The 18614-nt window shown below is 39.5% G+C and overlaps 1 protein-coding gene across 2 annotated transcripts in view; it reads left to right on the forward strand.

Annotated features, from left to right (window-relative positions):
• The first annotated feature begins 2492 nt into the window (after positions 1–2492).
• Positions 2493–18614, forward strand: part of NEBL (nebulette) — a 245783-nt gene continuing 229661 nt past the window's right edge. For both annotated transcript variants that reach the window (XM_058813767.1, XM_058814537.1), the window contains exons 1-2: positions 2493–2730; positions 3696–3790. In XM_058813767.1, the coding sequence (XP_058669750.1) occupies positions 2662–2730; positions 3696–3790 (164 nt within the window). In that variant the 5' untranslated portion in view covers positions 2493–2661. The remainder of the gene's footprint in view (positions 2731–3695; positions 3791–18614) is intronic.

Genomic DNA, 18614 nt, shown 5'->3' on the forward strand with positions numbered 1-18614 from the left:
GTATGGAGCAAAAGAACCCATTTTTCACTACAGTAGCAGCAGAAAAAAGTTGTGATGATGAGGAAAGAGATGCATACTGTGGAAATGAAGACCTTGATTCAGACACTAATTTCTCCCCTTTCTGAACAAAACTAATAAAAGTTAATAAAAGGATCCTGAAACAATGAGAAATATTGGAATGTTTTCATACTGCTGAAACACTCAATTCAGATCCAACTGCAGGTATTTTATTGATGTTACAATTCCATTTTAGGGTTGATATTTTGGTTAATAGAAGTTTGTCCTTCAAGAGTAAGGTGAGGGATTTCACTGTGACATTGAGAGTGAGAGTAATATCCAAATGATTTTTGTCTGCATGAGAAGGTTCTAAGTGGGATGTTAATAATCTGGAACTTCCAGGAATGAAGCCTTTATCTCAAAGATTCCATATGTGCTGATGCCTCTTGTAAACTGTATGCCTCTCGTTATTTCCAATGGGCTATGGAGTCTTTTCACATACAATTGGTAGAATCTAAGCTAGGAAAGAATTAAGTAATCTAAGAAGATTTTTTTTCTGTGTAAGTAAATAAAGATATTTGTTGCTTTCTATTTGAGATTAATTTAAATCAGTCTCCATCCCAGTCCCCAGTACAGACTTGCTGCTCCTCCATACTGTGTAGCCTTTGCAGAATGGAGATTGCTTACCTGTGTGTTGGGCCTAATTCAACTCAGATGGGATTTTAGATCCCCAAACAACAGTTCCCACAGAAAGCACTGAGTAACCACGTATTCAAGTTTCCTTCATCAGCATACTCAGACGCCTAGCTCTCAGAGTTCCTGAATAAAAGCCATTGTTCACAGCCAGTCAGACTGCCCAAGAGAGAGTGTAAGGTAATCTGTACAGCACAGAGGTAGCAAAGGATGAGAATCACTGCACTGCCACCGCAGGCTGTTTGTGCACCTATTTCTGTCTGGGAAATCTTAGACTGAGGCCAACTTGGCCTCTGTGAAAAATTATCATGCTATTGTCAATGAGGAACAGTGAGAAGAGAGATCTTAAATTCTATATCAAAGGTAATTTGGTTAACAACAACAGTAAGAAAAAGATCTGCTTCAGGATTTTTGAGACCTGCAGGTTGCTAGCACTGGCTGTGAAAAGGACCAGCATGTAGATCACAGGAACAGAAACGGGGCTGGTCAGCACATTGTCTATTTGCTACTGCAGGAGATAGCCACAGGAGGCAACAAACATTTAAGGACTACCTGCAAATTTGCTTTCCTGTTGCTTGCAGCACAGCCAGCATCTCAACACTGAGTTTCATCGGGTGCCAGATGTTTCAGGCTAGATGAGGCAGAGGCAGCTTTACAACTTCCATCATGTAATATTTAAAGCCTGATTAGGTGTTTCTCATTTAATCACATATATTATTAATTTCAACCAAATTACTGTTTCTCCCTGTGCCTTTAAACAGCCAGTGAGTAAAAGTTGGGTTGCTAAGGCAGAATTACAGCCAACTATTCCAGTTTAGCTGACTGCATTCTCATTACTTAATAACACCCAAGTATGTGCAGAATTTGTCCTCGCTGTGAGCCACACAGAGTGTTGCACTACTGAAAAAAACCCTCAGAAAAGGCTGCGCTGCATTCGTTTAAGTGATTTCCACAGCGTGGTTTATATTCCAGTTAGTTGAAGAAGTCCTTAGCGAAGAAAAACCGCATGAGTTCTATCTGTACCGCTCCACAGCGCTGCAGAGCAAGTCAGCAATGACTGCCCAAAGCCTGCTCCGAGGAGCGTCATTTGCCATTCCGGCTGCCATTCTGTTGCCCCTCGGGACCGCTGGTGAGACCCGGCGAGACCCAGCCCGGGCCAGGCTGCAGCGCGGCTCCCGAGAGCCCATCGGGCCGCAGGGCTGGGGCAGCGCTGGGGCGTTCCGCACCCGCGGAGCCTGCGGGGCTGAGGGAGGGAGGCCGCGGCCGACAGGTGCCCACGGGCACACGGCCAGGCCTCGGGCCTCACTTCGGGGAGCTCCCCGCGGCCCCGGCAGCGCCGTCGCTGCCCCGCGCTCTCGCTCTCCATCTCTCTATCTCTCTCTCCATCTCCATGCTCATGTCCATCTCGCTCTCCCTCTCCCTCTCCCTCTCCCTCCCTCTCGCAGGGGCCGGCCCCGCCCCGGCGAGTCCCGGGCAGGTGCGCCCAGAGGCGCAGCGGGTCCCCCCCCCATTACAGCCATCTCTCCCCGCTCGGGGCGGCTGCGGCGCGGGGCTCGCCCTCCCGTTCTGCCCTCCCCTCGCTGCGGGCCGCGCCGGTGGGCTTGGCTTGGCTTGCGGCTGCAGCGCGGGGCTCGGCGTGAGTCACGGAGCCCGCGGCGCGGCGAGCCGAGCGCGCAGGCACACGGGGGAGGCGGCGGGGGCGGGCGGCGAGCGGCGGGGGCGGCAGCAGCGCCGGCTCCCCGCCCGCCCACTCGCACATGCTGCCGAGCCGCAGTCAGCTGGAGCGCCGCTTCCTCCACAGCCGCCGCCGATGACCTCCTCGCCCGCCCGCAGCCGCTGAGGACCCCCGGCGTCCCCGCCAGGGCAGGGGATGGTAGATCGGCCTCCAGCAGCCCCGTCCAGCGCAGCCCGCCGCACCGCAGCCTCGGCCGCCGCCGCCCGCCGGAGCCGCCGCCCCAGAGGAGCCGCAAAATGAACCCCCAGTGCGCCCGCTGTGGCAAAGTGGTCTATCCCACCGAGAAAGTCAACTGCCTGGACAAGGTGCTGGGGCGCGGGGGAGGGCGGGGACGGCGCCTCCCGGGCGTGCCCGTCCCGCTCCCCGCAGCTCCGGCGGGGCGGGCAGGGCAGGGCCGGCGGGGCACCGGGGCGAGCCGGCAGGTGGCAAATGCAGCGTTTCCAGGGCCGCCGCTGCGCCGGCCTCCGCGCTGTCACCGCCGGTGTGGGCAGCCGCCGTGTCACCGCCGCCGTGTCACCGCCGCCGCGGGGCCAGCGGGGCCCGCAGCGCCCTGCGGTGCCCGCCCGGCAATGACGGTGCCCGGCTCCCCGAGGGGTGAAGTTGTAGGCGGCCCTTTCCCGGCTGTAGTTGCCGGTGCCTCCCCGAGCCGGGGCGGTTTCGGGTGCCCCCGGCGCCATGGCCGGCTCGGGGCGGGCAGCGACAGCCCCGTCCCGCGGGGGCGGCCCCGGTGGCACCGGCTCCAGCCCAGCGCGGCCGGTCCGTGAATAACAACAGTGAGGCTGTGAGGGATGCGCCAAATTACCGTGCCCGGAAAGGCACGGCGAGGCAGTGGAAGGCACAGGAGGAAAATGCCGTATTATGTGCTAAATTTAGTGTCTGTGCGGCGTACCTAAAAGCCAGCCGTCACATTAGTTAGTGATTGCATTCGCGTAGTATTGCATTCTTAGCAAGCGGCGTAGTTTTTTTGTTTATTTGTTTGTTTTTAAACAGGGAAAACGTCAAAGTCCTGCTTCAGTTATCTTAAAAATTATCCTGGCAAGGTCAGCATACGGGGGTCTTGGCATTCACCTTAGTAGAGAATTTACATTTCTGAGAGTGTTTCAGAAGTACCTTTGGTTTCATGTGAAAGTAATTATTTTGATTTAGTTAAGAGACCTATAATGCATGGCCAAAATATTTACAAGTAATTGTGTTTATATATTTACAATACCCTACCGCTGCTTTCAAAATATCAGTACCATAAGTAATTCTACTTTACATTTATTTACAGTACTGGCATAAAGGATGTTTCCACTGTGAAGTTTGCAAAATGGCTCTGAACATGAATAACTACAAAGGATATGAAAAGAAACCTTATTGCAATGCGTAAGTATTGTAAATGTCAAGTCTTGCAGAAATGCACATGAAAAGAAAACCTGGCTGTGGATATTGTCAAATAGGTATTGTCGTGCTGTAAAAACTTAATCTAGAGAGAGCAGTGCAGTCTAGAGCAGTTCAGTATCTTTTCAGATGGGGTATTCTACTTGCATTGGCGTGATAGAAGATGAAACTATTTGATTATGATGTGTTTAGGCAGTGTTTTCATATCAGATCTGAGGATACAGGGTTTTTTTCTCCCAGAAAGTGTTGGATCTAGTACTGACTCCTGCTACATTATGCAGCTCTCTATTCAGGGTTATGGACCTGATCAGCATTTTGTAATAAGAAAACAAAGTGCTTCTCGGTTGTGTAGTTCACCAGAGACAATACCCTGTTAGAAATCATGACAGCCTGCTTTTAAAAGTGTTAGTTTTTCTACATATCTCATATTTCTAAGCCAGGAATTTCTTGCTTCTGCTGCTTCATGCTATTTTGCTATTCTCTTAGATTTTGATTAAGAACATGGATTAATTTTGGTTTGATTATACTCTAGTATACTCATGTTGCATTAAACTTTTAGGTTTTGTTGTTGTGTGGATTTTGAAGTGTGCTTTGATATTTGGCTTGCAAATACCTTAGAAGAGCATTTGATACACCGAGAAAAAAAGTTGCTTATTGTTATTTGTACCATGCTTCTAAAATTTGCTAACTGCATTTCAGTGTGTTTTAATCTTTAGAAACCATTATAATATGCTGTTTTAGAAGGATAGCTCTTAAGATTGTGGACTCAAACGTGATCTTATATATAATTTGTATGTTGTTGTTATTTTCACCTTTATGTACTTAAAACATGTTTTAAGAGACAGAGTTTTGAAGCTACGGACATGTTTTATTTTTCTTCAGAAATATCCTCCTATACTTAAAATATTTGTTTGATGTTGAAGTAGACAGTCTATGGCTGGCCATAACAGAAAGGTTTAATAGCATACAGCCATTTCTTTCAGGCTAAAATTGAATCCAGTCAGTGTCTAAAATACAAATTATGCTATAAATCTGCTGTGCTGCCAAAACTTGAAACACCTGTTTCAGCGTGCACAGTTGTACTTGGATTGCTTTGGGAGCATATGGAGTTACATATGTAACTTCCTAGCTTTCCTCCAGCGCTGCACACAGTGTAGAGGGTGGCATTAGACCTCTGCTAACAGAGTGGGGTGTGCTGCCAGTGCCACGGGCTGGGAGAGCGGGCAGGAAGGGAGTCCTGCTCCAGAGGTGGGATGGATGCTGCAAGCTGGGACTAACCCCGAGTGTTGGCCCTGGAAGGGGCCCTGCATGTGGTACTGTCTGAGCTCAAGTACAGGCTTACAGCCTCTACAGTAATTATAACTCTGATAGGTGCCTTTTACCTACATTTTGGTGGTTGAATTTCAGTGATGATGCTTTGGTTGCTGGATCTTTCTCATCTAATCTGATACTTACTTTTACTTGATAAGACTGTTTGTTTATAAAATCTCCTTCATGCTGATACATGGGGGTTTCCAAGCTGTGCACATGTAACTTCTGTTGCAGGAGAGTTTTTCATATATGCAGTTATGGCTTGTGTGTGTCCCTCTGTTGATGGATGAGGGGGAGTAAGGATGACGGATGGATCTGTTATGTACCATTCAGGTGCTATTCTTCCTGGCAGTTGCTTTAATGAGCTTTCTGAGAGTGAGCCTTGAAAAAATAATCTCTACTTTTGAAATGTCTCTCAAACCTGATGTATGAAATAGCAAGCAGCAATGTAAAACTATTTAAAGAATGGGGGATTTTTTTTCCCTTAAAAGAGAGAAAATATAGTGTGTAATGTCAACAATGTGCATTTTGGTCTTAACTTTTAGTAAACTAATGTTTGGTGGGGTTTTATCCCCCCCCCCCCATTTTTTAATGACAAACTTTAATCATATAATGTAAATAATTTCAAGTATTCTGTGGAACCATGAAGGGAAGACTAAGGTCTGCTTTGTGTTTCAACAAACTTTCATATTCTTCAGAGGACAGCTAGGATGTTTTTGCAAAACTGTGTTTTGAAAATACAGTTGGTTTAAATTTTGAGAGAATCTTTGCATCTCAAGGTAACTAATTTACAAGGCAGACACCATTACAGTATTACAAATTATGATGTGTCTTATTCTGTTTTTATTAGTAAGAAGCAAATCCATTTTTATGTTAAATGCTGCTTGATCATAAAATCTGCAAAGAAAAGAATGTAAATTTACTCATACAAACACCTACTAACACTTGACAAACAGTAATTACTACTGAACTGTTTATTGAGGCCATCCATTGATAAGAGTGCTATTTGTAGATAAAATTGAATAAGTATGCACTAATCTGAATGGGAGAGGAATGCCATGAAGTTGTTCAACAGGTTTGGAAACCATAGTTAGTTTTTCATAAGGACAAGTTGGAAAACATGTATCTTTAATAATATCTGTATGTGCTTTGATAATTCACAGGTCAGATAAGTTTATTTAATATGTTTTGACCTTCAGTCTTAAAATTGTTCATTCTTTTCTGTATTCAGTAGCTGAAATGAATGAATTTGGTTACTTTACTGGCAAAGATCAGAAGATATTTAATTGTAAAACATAATTGGTTTTGTGTTAATATAACAGAATGCTTATCTGTGGTTGTTCAAACTATATTTTTGGTGTAGAGAGTCAGGTCAGACATAATAACAAGAACTAGCAAACCAGGAAGGAATATATTACAAAGTACTTTAATTTGGTGACCATTAGAAAAGGGCAGAAAATTTATAAATACAGGATTCTGCTTTTTTTAAAGGCAAGTTTTTTGTTGGACATTTTGCCACATTTCCGTCTAAATGATTGTATACCTTCCTTGTGATAAAGAGATACCAAAAGTAATGACTGGGCTACTGACATAGCTTCTGTAAGCTGTAGATCTATGTAAGATTTTACAGCAAGGTTAAAGGGAAAACTTTGTGTGTATGTGTACTGTATGGCTTTGAAGAGAGTCACCTTTGGATCATGGAATTTTCACTATCTGTGTCCTTTAAAGCTTTCAGTTCTCTTACTTGTAGAGAAAAGCTTGAACCACTTTGTTCACTTTTCTTTCTCTATGGATTTGTTAGCTGTTTGAGTCAAGATAGTTACTTCTGCTTGTTTGTGTAGTGCTTATGGTATGGTGCTTTTATCTCAGCTGGGACCTCTGAGTGGTACAGTGCTGTATAATAACTTACAGTATTGTGTTTCTCACTTCCCTTGCATTAACATTTCATCTGAAAGGCCTCATGTACAACATCTTGAGGCGCACATGGACACTGTGGGGTTTGCCTTAATGACTTCACTCTTGCCTTTTATTTGCAGTCTGATTTAGATATGCCATGATTGTGGATTGCTGCCTGATTTGTGAAATAATGTTGATGAAACAAAGGGCTCAGACAATTTTCTAGTTCAGCCAGGTGCTATGTATTGACTGAAGCAGGTGAATGAGCCATTCTTTGATGCAGATCTAAATCCCTATTCCACCTTAATATCTGCAGATAGATGTTATTAAATACTTGTTTAATATACATGGAAATGTCAAGAAGAAAAGTTGATATTTCTGTCTTTTGCAAACTCAGAGCTGACCCTTCCCAGCTGCAGATAACCAAGATGATGCAAAGAAAGGAATGGCATTTTGGAAACTTACCATTTGTGTTCTCAAGCTTGTTAAATGATTGAATCATGTAGGATGATTTTATGGTAACTTATTCTTACGGATGTTCATATAAATTCTCCTTTTGACAGATTCACTAGACCAAAACACAAGACTACTTTTTATGCAAAATGTAGAAGCTAAAATGGATATTTTTGGAATATTCTCTCTGCATTAACTTTACCTGCTGATGTAGACTTTCCTGTGTGTGTGAACACATCCAACAGAGATGTAATTTTTAATTTCTGCAAGCATAGTAGCTTCAAGTTCCATAAATCTCATATACCCTCTTGCCAAAACAACCTCACTATTGCAATAAATTCTTCTGAAATACTTAGTATCTAAAATTTTGCTAATTGCCTACACATAGGATAGTTTCATTCAAGTTTTTATATATGACAACCGCCATATGGAATGGTTACATAACTTAAAATTTGAATCAACTGCCATCAGTCTTAGTGTGGATTGTTGACATGAAGAAAAACTCATAATCACTTTTATTTTTTCCTCCTAGATTTAATTTCTTGGTCACTGGTGCCATTCGGAAATAGTCAAATACATTTGAAATATTGTGATGTTGTTAGAAGTACTACAGCTTCAATGTGCAAGTGCAGTCAAACCCTACATTTTAGGATACTTTCGGGGAGGGGTAAAAAAAAATGTAAAAGTGATTTTATATCAGCTTGGAAATGGTAAGAACATGGTACAATTTTCTGGAAAATAGAGGCAGTTGCTTTTACTCAGTGGATGAATGTGGTCATTAAGTGGAATCCATTGTCTTGAAAGGCAAACTTATGTGTAGAACTTTGATTTTAGCTGTGAAACATGAATGTTTTTTATTTCTTTTTTCTCTACCAGTGAGAAAATTTCAAGATGATGACCAGGAGTGTGATGATGTTATTCTTACTAAAAATAGTTAGCATTATCTTAGTTTTCAGTATTGATTTCAACAAGTGGTTATTTCTCAATTTAAATATGTCAGGAAGAAAGAAATTTATGTAAGAAGCAGAGAGAATAAGCCTGAAATCTGATGGGGCAAATTCTAAGAATTGCAATAAAGAGAATGCACAGAATAAACAGGCTTTTCAAATTCTTCATCTTATCTGGAAAAGGAACAACCCATAAACTCTCTTTCAAACCTTCCTAGAAAGCAAAGATTGCACTTTATCACTTTATTAGCTTTGTGTATTGAAGACTTTCCCATTAAAATGAATTATTAAATGGGTAATGGAAAAACAGAATTGCTAGAAAGACAGCTGGTAAGGGTCTCAGCTCACAGCCAATTGCACTTATATTTTTAAAGTCCATTACTTCTTGTTCAGCATTGTATGAGTATGATCCAGTATTCAAAAACATATGTCCCTCCTCAGCAATCTTTTCTTTAAACAAAACAGCTCCAACTTTATCCTCATCCTGATGGATTGTATTTTATATTAATTCTTGTTTCTTTACCTTCAATTATTTCCAAAGCATATATATTTCATTTCAGTGCCCAATGGGACATTCCAGAGCTGGTACAATGATAAGGGTACTTGTACATAATTTTTCTCCTAAATCCCAGTACAGTCTTTGCCTTTTAATTATTTCTGTTGTGAAACCTAAACTATTGTTAAATTATATTTGGATTCTTGTGGGCTATGTTTTTATGCAGAATTGCAACCTCAGCAGTGGTTATTATCCATTATCTGAGCAGCTAATTGTTCTTGGCTAAACACAGAATCTTCCACTTGGTTCTCATTGAGCTAAATCTCCTTTTCTTCCCTAGGCTGCTTCTCCAATTTGTCAAGTTCATTTTATATTCTAATTTTGTTCTCTAATGTGCTTACAGCCCCCTCCTATCAACCTGTCAACCCTCCCACCAGAAAGCCTGGAAGCGGATCGCAAATTTAATAAGTATAATCTTTATTTCATCACCCAGATTGCTACCTGAAGGCCTGCAAGGGTACTGGGAGCAGTGTGTACCACTGTGGTCTGATGCAGCCTTCCCTTCTGTAGAGAGCAGTGATCAATAAGAGAATTACTTTATCTTCTCTACCTATTCATGGGGTGCTAGATCAAGCATTGAGTTCTATGTGAGGAAAAGTAAAATTGTGAAATAACATAATCATGGATATTTATGTAGATTCTGCTTAAATATACAGGACAACTATAGTTAGAAGAAACATACATTCCTGCTGCTCAGTTCTGTGTAATTCAGCATATTCAGTCCAAATTACTATTGGTGGTATCCAATAATGTAAAGTAAAGCTGAGTCTATTTGCTAGAGCAGTTGAAGGAGCTTCTTAGGCAAAATATATTTAAGTCTCTTAAAGGTGTTTGATGCATATATTTAAACTGTTCCAAGAAGGCACATAAGAACACTTTGTCAGAGTTGCTGAATAATGTGCATCAGGCAGATGGTGGTTAGTTGCAAAGTAATTACTAAAGAATAATCATCACTGACACTCAGATCTTGGGAAGGGTTGGGCTGTTTTTTATTGCTATGACTGCATCTCATTAGTGGGATACAAACCCATTTCTTGGGTTCTGTTTCAACATGTTTAATTGGCCATGTCCTGATGTCACGTTTGGTCAAGATCTGCATCTATTAATTGTATGGTGGGCGTGCAGGGAGAGGACTCCAGCTCCAACAGGTCCCTTGGGTTTCATCGTGGCAAGCTGTGGAGAGCACCATGGTGACCTAGAGCTTAGTGCAGCCAAACCTGCTTCCCTGCTGGTCCTAGTGGAGTAGAAAAACAACCCCAAGGGAGATGAATTGTTACCTTTTCTCTCAGAGCAGGTGAATTCTCAGATTTCATTGAGCCAGTTCTGTAATGTCTAGTTCCTGATGTGAGTATAGGGTCTGTGGAATTCATGTTTTAATATTTTACCTGTAGGTAAAATATTGTTGTTGCCCCTGTGGTTGCTTCAAAGCACAGTCACAATTTAGTATTACTTACAGTATTGATGGGACAAGTAAATAGAAAATATGCAGATGAATATAATACATTTAATTTAAGTTAATTTTATTTTACTGAAGACTGCACTAAGCATAGAGAACTTTGCTGTGTGGAATCCTGACCTGTTGCCTTTGATGTCTTGACTCAAGTACATGTGCGTTTTTAATATCTATAATTATTGGTTATTGTAGATAGCAGATAATTTCTCCAAGGAAGAACATATGCATATCCTCAGCACTTTTAGTCATAAAATATACTAAATTTATTCTCAGGGGATTGTGATTATTGAGACAGTTTCGGTAAGAGGGTTTTTCTTTGCTTGCTAGTCTTTTAGCAACTGTTGATGCTTAAGATAATTTTCAGTTTTCTTGCTGTTGCTTTCTGTACTCAGTCCTAAAGGTTGATGAAGTTAATTTCATTATATTTATTAAAATACTAAGGCAACAGAACAAGAACCATAGGTTAAATTTTGTGATTCTACATAATTTGCTTCTTTTCATTGCATGGCTTGAGTTTTGGAACCAGTTGTAATAAGCCTGTGAAGTCTTGATGGTGTGGTTTGATAACAACTTTGTGGTTTAACTGTTTGGAGTTTTCAGTGTTCTAAACCATAGAAACTCCCATCATATTTGCCAAAGAACTTAAGTGTTTTCACTTGGCTGAATTTGAAGTTCTGTGCTGCTCTGCTAATGTTGCTGTTGGTAGCAAATAAACCTGCTGTCCTGAAATGCTCTCTCTATTTTATAAAGCTTGAAGAAAAATAAGCATGTTGCAATCTTTCATACAATTTTGAATTTTTTAGAGCTGGTGATTGCCAATTGAGAAAGACAGCATCATGTCAGTCAGCTCAGTGTCAAGCAGCATGTGTTGCTGTTTACATACAATGTCAGTGAAAGCTTACTGTAATTATCCAGACAATAAACTATCTTGGCTGAGTAGTCAAGTACTTTTATTTTAAAATTTTCGAATATTGTGGTGTGCTTATAGAAACTTGCTAAATTTAGGGATTTTAGAAGTTACACTGAGGACAGTGTCTGGCTGTGTGATGTTGAAGTCCCTTGTAAAGGAGTTAGTAGACAGGACTCACAAAGGAGAAGTTTGCCCTAAAAGGAGGTGGGTGAAGTATTTGTTGAATAACTGGTCTCTCGTTATAAATGACACCAGCCAGTTCATGCTGCCTTCAGTTATGCCATCTCATATTGCAGCTTTTTTGAGAACAAAAACCCTGCAATTAATTCTGCTTAATTTGCAGATCAATCAATTTCTTTTTTCTCTGCCTCCCTTTGTCTTCTGATGTTGGAGTAGATGTTACATCAGAGTTGGCCAAGCTGTTTTCCCTTGCTTTCTCTTCATGTTGCCTCTCTAATTTTCATTTGTATTAGGGGCAAAAGGCTGGCTGATAAGTAGTGCAGAATTTTTAGTCTCTTGTATTTCCTCCTCCCCATGTCTCCTGTTTTCCTTCTCCAAAACTTCTGTTCTTGGCTGTGCAGCAATTGTGTGGTGGCAACTGATCCCATCACATCTTAGTATGAGGAGGGTACCAAAGTATGCTCTCAGTGTCACACTTGAGAGGAGACCTACAGCAGTTTAAAAATTAAGAACTAATTGAAATTTGACCAGTTGTCATTTAAGCATATATTGCAAAGGCTTTTCTGGGAATTGCATAGTGACTCTTTAAAGAGGATTTCTAAAAATGTAGAACTATATGGATATTGGACAAATTTCCTTTCATGCTTCACAGTTTCAAAAATTCGCACTATGTTTTTTTTCCCTCTTAGGAGAGAAAATGTGTGGAGGTAGTCCATCATGTTCTTCCTCTCTAAATAGTAGGTTTTTTCATGCAGGTGTGTTGGTGTAATGCCAATTTCACAGATTTAAAAACAAAGTTGTGCTGCATTTTAATTTAGTTATACCTCAGGTATTTTTTTTTTAAACCTGGCAAACTAAGTGATCATAGCTGTTTTTGTTTTGTTCTGTTCCAGTTTTATATGAGAAAACTGTATATAGAAATAGTTCAGAAAAAAATTTAAAGCAAAAAAAAGATGCTGGTTTCAGACTTAATTAAAATGCAAGTGGCTAAGCCTGTAGAAGGGAAAAGTGGCAAGAGGAAATAAATTGAATAAAAAAGCACGGACTATTTCTGCTGAACAGTGTAGAGTGGCACACATTCAACACAGCAGGGTGTTATGTTGCATAGTATTGGTTGTGTGTATCTGCAGATGCAGAAGGGAAGAGACATTTCTGACTGGATTTGCTCAGTCATGCAAGAAGAAAAAGGACCAGTGTGAGGATTTCTAGCAGCAGAAGTGTTCAATAGGTGTTTGATCAGGAGATGATTAGCACTGTTAGAACTGGCAGCATGCTTGGTGTGTTGCTGCTCTAAGGGAGGTGCCAATACATGTTTTAAAGAACCTGCCTGGAAATACATGTGTTGAAAAGCAAAGCTTCTTAGAGGGCTTGGAGTTGCAATTATGCTGTAACATACAAAGGCCTGAAGTAGTGGTATATTTTGAAGTAGTTGGTAGGAACTTGTCAGGTGATTAATAAAGAGATGAAGCTTGTTAGAACAGTTATTAGCATATTGTTCAAACACTGTCTCATTAGCATGAAAGCGTTAGGAGTAATGGAGAAAGTCTGGAAATAACAATGTATCAAAATATATATTTAGAAGAATAATATTGTCTGAAATGTGACACCTCTAGTAATTTCCCCAGAACTTAGCTCATTTAATGGTGATGTCTGCTTGCACTAGGGGAAGAGAAGAGGGTGCATCCAGAGGAAACAAGGATAGATGGGAAAGAGAAATAATTTATAAAAATGTTGGCTGAACTTTTAAGTTTAGCAGTAGCAAACTTTCGGAGATATTTTCACTTTAGAGTGTTTGATTAGGAATGGGCTGCTATCATCATGAATCCTGTCATGAGCTTTTGGATTATTTTGATCTGAAGATAAAAATAGAGATAAAACAGACATTTCCAGATACCTCACTATTTATACTGCTTTGTTGCTCCTGTTATAGTTGTGTCAGAAATGCTGGAAATCCATATTAACAAAAAATGGAAGAAGCTGGAAGGATAAATAGGAAGACCAAATAGATGAGCTTGGGTTGAGTTAATGGTCAGTCTACTCCATGCCATGCTTCATCACACAGTCAGGTCTCAGTTCTTGCAGAATATTTGATCAGTCTGGGTTCCTTTAATTCTACCATTATTTTAATAATAAATTGATATTCAGAAGAGGAGATACTGTTATATGAAATGTGATTAGGTTTATTGCCACTGCAGGCACTGATGACTTCATCCAGCTTTGAGGAACATGCAGTGAAGTGATTGTTATGAAGATAGGAATTAATGAGAAATATCATGACAATTGGGAAAAAATATGGTTTCTCAGTTTTATACCCTCTGAAAACTATTTCTGTACACTGAGCTAGGCTACCAAATAGTGCTCCTAGAAAGATGAAAATCTTGAGGGGAAACTATGAAGTACAGTGATAGTCATGTGAAAATGAAAACAGTATGTGCTTAGTTTTATTGGTAGTCTAATTCAGCAAGGGTAGATTGTAAATACTGATCTTTTTTCCATTGAGATGAAGATGGATATTCTGAGCAGTGATAATTTAGATTGGTTCTGTTGATGTTTTGCATTTATTAATGATGAGCAATTTAACATTAACAAAGATTTATTTTTGGAATCTGTCTTGAAATGTAAGAGATCTACAAAGATATTTGATTCTATAGGCTACCAAGCTATTTCAGTACCTATGGATATTTTTGTAAAACTTGAAAAATGTAGCCCTATTTATAAACAATTATTTTCTCCACTATTTGTTTCAGGAAGTTTGGATAGACATTCTAAAGTTTGAATACAATCTAGTCAAGCTGTGTACTTACTCTTGTGTTAAAGAGCTTTCAGGATGACTCCTATCTTTGTGGAGCTGTGACTTGAAGGAGCAGCATTCAATTTTTTATACTGATTAAATGCTTAACTTTCACGACCATACTACTGCTGCTGTTTAAAGCCTCTTTTGGGTCAGCAGCAGTCTCTTATTGCCCAAAAGGCAATGACATATTATGTCTCTTCTGCAGAATAATATTGCATATACAATATATTAAAAGGAAAATTTAAGCTTGTTAGGCTGATTGTGGATGAGAAGGAGATTGTAATGGGCTTTTAGAAGTTGAAGGAAACAGAGTAAAAATGATTACTTTTCTCTAATTACTTATTTCACCCTGAGGAAAATGACAGCTCCCCATTTTTCATAGCCTCCATCCTGTCACTTTTGTTCTGAGGGGACATAGGCTCTGTCAGAATTAGTTTGGTGAGCAAAAGCAGGCCACTTTTGCTTTCTTCTGCCATTTTTCTTTGTGCATTGGCAAAGCCACCTGGCTGATTTGTGTCAGATCTCTCCAGCAGGTTTCTCACCTTCACTGCCAGCCTCAGGTGTGTCAGTAATTCAGCATCTGATGTGCTGTGAGCACTCCCCTGGTGTGGGACAGGTGTGCCTCCCTTGTTGCACTGCTTGCACACAATTTGTGTGTGCTGTGTAAATGTTTAAGGGTCTCTGATGTGTATCCTCAGAGAGACTGCTGCCAAGGCAGTAGGGATGACAGATAACTAGCACAACTGGGATAACAGATAACTAGCACATACAGTTAATAGTAACTATAACAGCTTATACCAAAGAAATTGGAACTGGATATTCAGGAACAGATCTTTAAAGCTGACAGTCTAGTAGATAATTGTTTCAGAGTAATAATTATTTCTAAACATTACCAAGCATATTAATTTTATGCCTGTTAAATTTTTTTTCCAATGGAACAATTTCTTACTAGGAGATGTTTTGCATGAATTTGCCAGTTTGAACAATTTTTTTCTTCCTGTAAGAATCTATATGTTATCTTTGTTGGTTTTGTAGTAGTAGAATGCTTTCAGGGACAAAGTATTTAGTTTTGTCAGTTAAGCTTATTTTGCTTATGTGTATTTTGCCAAAATAAGTACTATGTAATTAATACAGACAATATTTCAATATTTTAATATATTAATTTTATTATAGTTGTATTTCACGTTTAGTATAATGAAGACAACTTACAAATAAGAACCTATGAATGTGGAAGCAGATAAAATACATTGTTTTCAAGAGCATGGAGTTGTAATATAGTTAAGATTCTTCCCTATAGCTTGTGAAGAATAGTCATTTTTAGAGAAAATGTTCCTTTTGGGGAAAAATTTGATTCCAATTCTTCTTAAAAAAAAATGTAGTTTCTCAGTGAGACCTGATATTAAGAATGGTGTGTGTATTCATGCAACTGGATGTGAGAAACTGGTGCTTCCTGAGGTGAGGGAGAAAGTTAAAAATAAGTTTATAGTAGTGATGGCCTTGTGGAACATTGTAAGACACAGACTTTATTGCTGTTGTAATCTCCATTTTTAATCTTCTTCTTCTTAGGCATGTGTTTTTAAAATTTTATTTGGGCTTTATTAATAAATGTGTTGTTTCTTTTTTATATAGACTTGAGTTATTATTTTGGGTTCTGCCCCCGTTACTTTACCATATCAAGCAGTGTGTTAAAAAGGCTGTCCACAACAAGTATGTTGAATATTACCCTGGAAAGTAGTAATGAGTCATCCAAACAATCCCAAGATGCTTACAAAGTCTTTCAATGTAGATCTGACTTACTTTGACTTCAGTTCCTTACCTTCTGTGGTTTGTATTCCCTGTAAGATTGTTCTAGAAGGTTTTGTCTCAAGCTGTAAAACTGATGATTTATCTGCCAAAGTTTTTAGACTTGCTCTGAAGGTGCAAAATCAAACTTAGTCTTATAAACTAAGTGACGTTTGGAACACAATGTCTTTTGTCACATGTATGATGAATATATTGCTAGAATGGAGACTTTAAACAAGGTAATATAAAATTTAAGGAAAACATTCTTTTGTTCTGTGAATGACACTTATTTTGCTATGTGCTTTTGAGAGAAACCTTTAAGAAAAGTGGAACTCTTTTATTTACACAATTATTTTTATTACCCAAGATAGAGATTAATTAAAAATTTTATTATGTTACCAGAAACGTCTATATTCCCTGTATACAACAAGAACAACAACAAAGGATATTGCTTTGTCTAGTTTATTACTAGTTTTAGTGTAGACTGTTACAGTTGTGGTTGTTTTACATTTATGTCCTTGGTGCTTTGTTGTTATCACAGTAACATGACCAGTAATGTCTTTAGTGGTTTTACATATTCCTATGCAACATAATTGCATAGGAACTGTGAAAGTCAAGGTTAAAATGATTCTTTCATTTTCCTCCCTGCCTTCACATGAACCAATTAAAAAAAAATCTGGATTTAAAAAGGTACAAAGGGCAAAGCAAAAATCAATAAATTGTGTTGTTCCCCCATCTTTATTGCCTATTAGTTGAAATGTGTTTATTCTGGAAAGAACTACATTGGTCATTTCAGTGTATATATTGCTTGCAATTTTTATTTTGGGCAGTTTAGGTCAATAAGACAATTTAACAGTAACAGATTTTTTTCTGTCCCAATGTAACTTGGGAGAATGGTTATTTGTAGTTGTCCTCAGAAAGTCACACCTTAAAATAGGAATGCACTGAACACTTGAAAGGAAAAAATCCTGCAGAATCAGAATGTAATTTCTGCTGTCATTTTAAAAGTGAAATACTTGAAGAGTACTGTCATCCATTATATAGTTTGTTTGTGGAGTGCCTGTTATTGTTGTAGTTTTTTATCCAGGGGATGTCAGTTATGTAAAGCTGATGGGCCAGTGTGTTGTGAAACAATACATGTCTCTGAGGGGGGGGCTGGAATTCTTCATGTCCTGGAACATCGTTTTGAGGACTGACTAGTAAAAGTGAAGACAAGTAACTGAAATAGCCTTGCCATAAGTGTAGACTATTGAAGGAAGTTAGAAAGAATTAAATATTCAAAAATACCATGTGAATGGTAGTTTTTACAGTATGGTGGTAGTTTTTTTCAGACACTGTATTGAAGGGGACTTTTTAAATGTTAAAGGTGATTTTTGGATGTGGGTGCAACTAGTCATCTTAGAACTGTTGCTTGTATCTCCTAAACATTGTAGCTCTTAAATATTAATGGAAAACAGAAGTGTAGACAAAGTCTCTGAAAAGTAATTGAAAAAATTAGTTGAAGCAGGCCACTAACTACTCTACATTCTCTTTCCTCAATGGGAGAAATTAAGAAATACAGCCTTTTCTACATTTTTGAGTGTTCAGTTTGTCACTCTTTTCCCAGCAGGAGAGATGTGCTCAATGGAGTATCTTGTGGTTTGATTTCAATTGTGTTGTAAGCAGAGCAGCTTTTGTTGACTTTACAAGAAGATGCACACATTAGTATAGTGGATGATGTCGATAATTTATATTTCGACTGACATAAAATATTAAGACTCATAGCCATTTCTCTAAGACAAGAAATGTGTAGAGCAGTGGGGAGAGAAGTACTTACTGTGTAGTGCCACTGGCACAGAGAAGTGGCAAATTAAAGTGCACTTTTGGTGAAAGATGAATGGGGAAGTAGAGAAATGTGCCATTCCAGCAAGGCTGGGGTATGGACAAAGCTGTCATTGCAGGAGAATTTACAAGAGAAAGGGCTCTACACATACTATATGTTCTTAAAATGTTTAAAGATGCAGAAGAACTTAAAAGCCACGAATGAATAAAGCAGGCAAGTTTTCCTTTCTGCTCCATCCACACAGTTTGTTAAATGATTCTCCTTGCTCTGGTAGCAGAGAGCCTGCCAGGAGTGCATTAAGCATCGTGATTAATATCTGTCACATGTTTGTTCTCTCATCTTCTCCCCAGCAGGTGGTGTGTATATGCAGTGCACTTTTTTTTTAGGTTTAAAGAAAAAACTCTGCGAAGATGCATCTATGTGTAAAATGAGGCAATGTTAATTAAGTGGAACATATGTTTGGAGCCAAAAGGGCTTGTGGTATTCCTGAGGTCCTGAAAACAGGGCTGAACAAGGAACAAAGTATCTGCAGGAAGATTATGTCTCCATTGCAGCTGATTTCCGCTCTTGTTCTAGGGATGGCTTGCGAGGCAGTGCTAAAATAACAGTGTTTGTCTCTTAATATTGAGCTAACACAGCCTGGACTGTAGCGACCATACCCTGATGAGTCTGGGATCTCAAGGATCAAAGTCATGATCCTGAATT

Source organism: Ammospiza caudacuta, chromosome 1 (assembly GCF_027887145.1).
Source record: "Ammospiza caudacuta isolate bAmmCau1 chromosome 1, bAmmCau1.pri, whole genome shotgun sequence".
NCBI lineage: Eukaryota > Metazoa > Chordata > Aves > Passeriformes > Passerellidae > Ammospiza > Ammospiza caudacuta.